Source organism: Micrasema longulum, unplaced genomic scaffold, assembly GCF_059751315.1.
Source record: "Micrasema longulum isolate JH-2025_06_02 unplaced genomic scaffold, ASM5975131v1 h1tg002174l, whole genome shotgun sequence".
In the NCBI taxonomy this organism is placed as follows: domain Eukaryota; kingdom Metazoa; phylum Arthropoda; class Insecta; order Trichoptera; family Brachycentridae; genus Micrasema; species Micrasema longulum.
The window spans coordinates 1-4,794 of NW_028279339.1; the positions used below are offsets into that span (position 1 = coordinate 1).

Here is a 4,794-nt window from a genome sequence, read left to right on the forward strand (position 1 = left end):
TGTGTTAAGTAAGCATAGCGTTTACAAGACTTTTGGTGGTATTTATTTATTATTGTTAAATGATCCAAAGATGAGGCTAAGAACCCCCCCCCATACATATATTCACAGACCCCCAGGGGTCCACGGACCACAGGTTAAAAAACACTGCTCTAATCCATTCCTTCCCTTTTCTGTCCCGTAAATTAATATTTAGTATCCTCCTCTCCATTGCTCATTGCAGTACACGGAGTTTTTGCATTGTGCGTTTTGTAAAAGTGGTGGTTTCAAAACCATAATATGTCAATACTGGGAGGATGCACATGTCAAATACTTTTTTCTCTGAACAGTTTTTAAAAAATACAGTACTTATTAATAGTAACTGTTAAAATCTACGCACATTTTTGAAAATAATGTGGTTTACATTGAAATCTAACATTACTGAACATAACTGCTTAAGTTTTACATCCTAATGAGGTAAAATACAAACAATATTTTTCACTAAGTGAATGTAATATTATTTTGTTGATTGAATCGGCATTCACTTCGTAACACTTCATTATAAATGATTTTGAAAATAAAACTTTATTATTATTGTTACACAATATTTTTTCTTTTACAAGAACTTGTACAAGTTCTTGTAAAATAATAGAAATTGCGTAACACTAATAACAAAGTTTTATTTTCATAATAATTTACATGTAATATTATTTCTATTCATACCTGATGCGGATTTTTCCAGAACGCTCGTATCTCCCACTGATGTGTCAGCACTTTTACGTTTTCTGGGTCTATCGGCGCTTCTCTTTGCTGGTTTGGGTTTTGCTTTTACTGGTTCCTGTTGCAATATATATTTTTTTGTTTAACATGTTTTGGCGGATTTAAAAAGGGAAAACATTTATTCAGCTAGGTTAATAAAATCTTTAGGAAATATAAATTATTTTTATTTGTATTTGAAGCACTAACTTTGTGGTTATTCATTACAATAAAATAAATATAAAACAACTTTGTATTTAACCACTATTTTTTTTTTCTGCTGACCGGTTTCAAAGCTACAGAAGCTTTTTTATCAAGGTATACTTATATAATGATTTCTTAACTTAGGTTATTAAATACTGTTCTGGAGCACTGAAACTGATATTGTGTACTATGTGAATGTTTTTTTTTTTAATGCCAAATAAAGTTTATTATTATTGTAAGTAGCCCTGAAGAAGGCAAAGTGATGCCGCAATTCTAACAAATGACTATATCGAAAAGTGTATTGTATAGAAAAGTGCTTTTCAACCTGTGGGTTCGAAGCCTAGCTTGGGGGGTCGCAGTCACATGCGAGGAAAAAGTAAAAACCCAGGGTTTAACTGGCATACAAGTAGCAATCAGATTTTTTAAAGCCTTGCTTGGGAAGCTCGCAATCACAAGTAAAGCAATAGCCTTAAAGTAAACTGGCCCTCCCACCCCCATAATTTTATTTAACTTTTGTCTTGTTTGTGACTGCGATCCTCCCAGCAAGGCAAAGGTTTAGTAAAATTAAGGTTCTGGGGGGAGTCCCGCCAGATCTTTTTTTTACTCGTAAGGGAGTCGCATATTCAGAAAGATTGAAATACACCAGTTTATAAAGCAAGGTAACCTTGTAAGCTCTGGTGTTGACGGAGTGTTTCTTTTTGGTTTTCCATCCGCTTCATTGTCTGAGATGAGTTCATCATCCTCGTCTATACTGAAGTCTGAATCTACTTCGTCCGCACCTTCGACTCCTTGCCTAAATGGGATAAGCACATTTATTTTTTCAATTATTTATTCATACAAACATACATATTACAAAAAACAATAACGTATCCCTAACTCTATGAGGCCAAGAGCCCTGTGTTGAGTTGGGATACAAAATAATGGAATGTGAAAACATGCATATTATAAAAGAATACTAAAGATGAAAAATATTAGATAAACATAAATTTTAATAAACATCTGAACAATATGCTTAATAGAATATAAATCTATGCAATGTCTCGCAGCAGTCTGCTGCAATGGTCTCTTCTCTTAGACAAAATCCAAACTTGTACACTTCTTCTGAAAATGGCTTTCGTTTTGGAGAACTTAATATGAGCGCTGCGAAAATTAATACACAACGGCGTTTAATACGAGTGAATTTCATGAAAAATATTGGAATTGTTAAAGAAAGAACTAAATAAAAATAAAAAAAATTTGGGAGTGACACGCTTACGTCAAGCAAATCGCTTTTGTCACGAGGTCCTGTCCGCGTGTGATCAAACGAAGACAATGCGGTCGCCGGTGGTCTTGCAACCATGCAGTATAAAAAAATACAACTTTTACAACAATATTTTAAGTATGGCCAAATTGGTTGGATTTAAACATAGGTAGAAAGGTGAATAATATATAGTCATAAGCCCTGTAAACGCCTAGACTTCCATATTCCCTTCTCGAAATTTTTTTCCCTCTCTGTTGCAACAAATTTAGATCCAAATAACTCCGTAGGGAGGAAATAAAGCCAGTCTGCAAACGTTTGGACACACTCAAAACATTGTTGAATCAACTTACTGGTAAAAGAAGAAGTATAAAAATTGGAAAATTGTTTTCAGCCGTTGCCTTTTAGGTGAATTGGTTCAGCCGGATGAATCTCACCGACATGATAAAAATTTCAGCTATTTTACTTCACAAAAGTCAACAGATGGAAGAGTTGAGGAAATGTGGATGTTTAAGCATAGGCAGAATGGTGAATTTTACACGGTGTGTAAAGTGGCCACTTAAACCAGCCAATAACAGGTCATAAGCCCTGTAAATCCCTAGAATTGCATATTCTCTTCTCAAAAATGTTTTCCCTCTCTGTCGCAACAAAATTATTATTTATTATCTATATACGCCCGGAGGTCTTTTACATGACATTTACAAAATAAAAATTCAAGCATTTTATGGTATAACAAATTTAATTTCCTCTTCATTAAGCGTATGCGGAGAAGTCGCTCAGCAAGGCCCCAGTTGATTATCCCGCCGGATCTTCACACGAGAGTGGGAGCAGTTAGAAGGAACAAGCGGCAAACATAAGCCCTAGTCAAGGTCCAATCTAAAAAAACTTACACATATTCTTTGTCTTCCGCAGCCTCATCGAAACCTCCATAAGTAGTTTTATAGAAGTCGTCTTCCTCCTCTTCATCTATCAGTTTACTTATTTTAGTCCCGGCGTTATGTCGTCGGGACCTCTGTGCGGCCATTGTCTAACTAAAAATTAAAAAATTACATTCAATGCAAATTTTTCTGCTGTTTAACTGTTCATCACTATTTACTTATTTTACTTATTATATATCATTCCTCTATCCGTACCCAAGGTGCATAGGGCGGTGCATCAAAATTAAAACCAAATTTAACCAAAATTATATATTTCGGGTATTTCGATCATCGGTTATGTGAAGGCAAGGTGATCAGTCCTACACTTAGGTGCCAGTCCAGGAACAATGAAATAATAGTTTGAAATTAATATTTCAAGTTCATCCTGCTAGGAATCGAACCCGGGACTTCAAGAATGGCAAGCGAACGCGCCAACCAGTACACGACGAGGCGGACTTATCTCCACTCTATTTCCTTAATCGAGATTTTAACCTGATAGCAGCCATTGAGTCGAAAACACTCATCCAGGGTTCCGGTTCTATTTCACACACACAACTGTATTCTTCATTCGCCTGGACATTTAACTGTTACAGTTAGTACAATAAACTGTAAAAGTTTTATGAAAATGCATATTACTTAAGTTCTGAATGGATAAACGAATAAAATACTATTATTTCATCTTCACATGCATTGATTTAGTATTTATTTCAAATAAAAAAAATTGAGAAATAAAACTAGTTAGGCATCACAATGAAATATAATATAAAGTAAATTTTAATAACAGTTTACATCAGAGAAATACCTAAATATAACAGATATATTGTACGAACTTACAAATTTGTAAACAGCAAGACACAAAACATAATTTCCATAGATAATGTGCATTTATTGACATTTAAGGATCGGTGTTGCAATAAATAAAATCACTTTAAAAATATAATCATCATTATTGTCTGTCAAACGTCTCACTTTTTGCAGACAATACACATAGTATTTTGATGAAAAAATAAGGAAATAAAAATAGTATTTTCAGTAAGCCCAAATCTTTGTTGATGTCAAAACATACCTACTGAAAAAATAAAAAAATTATGCACTTTTACAAAAAAAAATATATTTTTAGACTTTTCCCAGTAGCAGGATAGTTATAAGTTCTGTAAATGCCGTAACATTCATATTCCCTTGAAAATGGTTCTCCATGTTTATTCATAGTAAAAGTATCTTAATGTTCATGTTTTCACTTTATTACGCATCGACAGTAATGGCACAACTCACGGATCAAAGGTCCGTGGTTCGAATCCCACTCTACCCCAACTTGATTCCCATTTTTTTATTGTGAATTATTTACAACTCGTTGAAAATGGCTCTCAAAATTAAATATTTTGGTAAATCATAAGAAGGCAAATATATTTTTTTTTAAATTTATTTAAAAAAATAATTTTAAAATGGCACTGGAAGCTTTTTCTACCTTTAAAAAAATGGGTTTTGGGATTTAAGGCTGGTTTTGGTAATAATATGGCTTGAATTTACTTAAAAGGAATTCAGTCAACAGGAATTTTGGAAATTCTTTACTAGTCTCGCAGCTCGAAAAACGTGCATATACCAAAATTTAATTCTACCAAGTTTGGTAAAAAGTCCTTGGAGAATATCTCTCAAACGCTGTATAATAAACTACCGACCAAAATTAAAGAAAATGAAATGCGTAAA

General features: G+C 33.6%; 1 protein-coding gene across 3 annotated transcripts; it reads right to left on the minus strand.

Annotated features, from left to right (window-relative positions):
- Positions 1-677: 677 nt before the first annotated feature.
- On the minus strand, positions 678-3,983 carry YL-1 (Vacuolar protein sorting-associated protein YL-1). 3 transcript variants are annotated; one of them, XM_088239482.1, is made up of 4 exons: positions 3,925-3,983; positions 3,064-3,204; positions 1,601-1,729; positions 678-814 (listed from the first exon to the last, which is right to left on the minus strand). In XM_088239482.1, the coding sequence occupies exons 2-4, from the start codon at positions 3,195-3,197 to the stop codon at positions 805-807; spliced, it is 273 nt and encodes a 90-aa protein (XP_088095608.1). In that variant the 5' UTR covers positions 3,198-3,204; positions 3,925-3,983; the 3' UTR covers positions 678-804. The 3 variants fall into 3 exon arrangements, with proteins under 3 accessions (XP_088095608.1, XP_088095609.1, XP_088095611.1); XM_088239483.1 differs by having other exon boundaries at positions 3,583-3,932; XM_088239485.1 differs by lacking the exon at positions 3,925-3,983 and adding an exon at positions 3,893-3,911.
- Positions 3,984-4,794: the final 811 nt, after the last annotated feature.

Excerpts from the sequence above, each read along its gene's own strand:
- YL-1 (XM_088239482.1), bottom strand. The coding sequence starts at position 3,197 with ATGGCCGCACAGAGGTCCCGACGACATAACGCCGGGACTAAAATAAGT. Across the intron at positions 1,730-3,063 it reads GCGGAAGACAAAGAATATGT|GCAAGGAGTCGAAGGTGCGG; the intron begins GTAAGTTTTTTT and ends TATCCCATTTAG.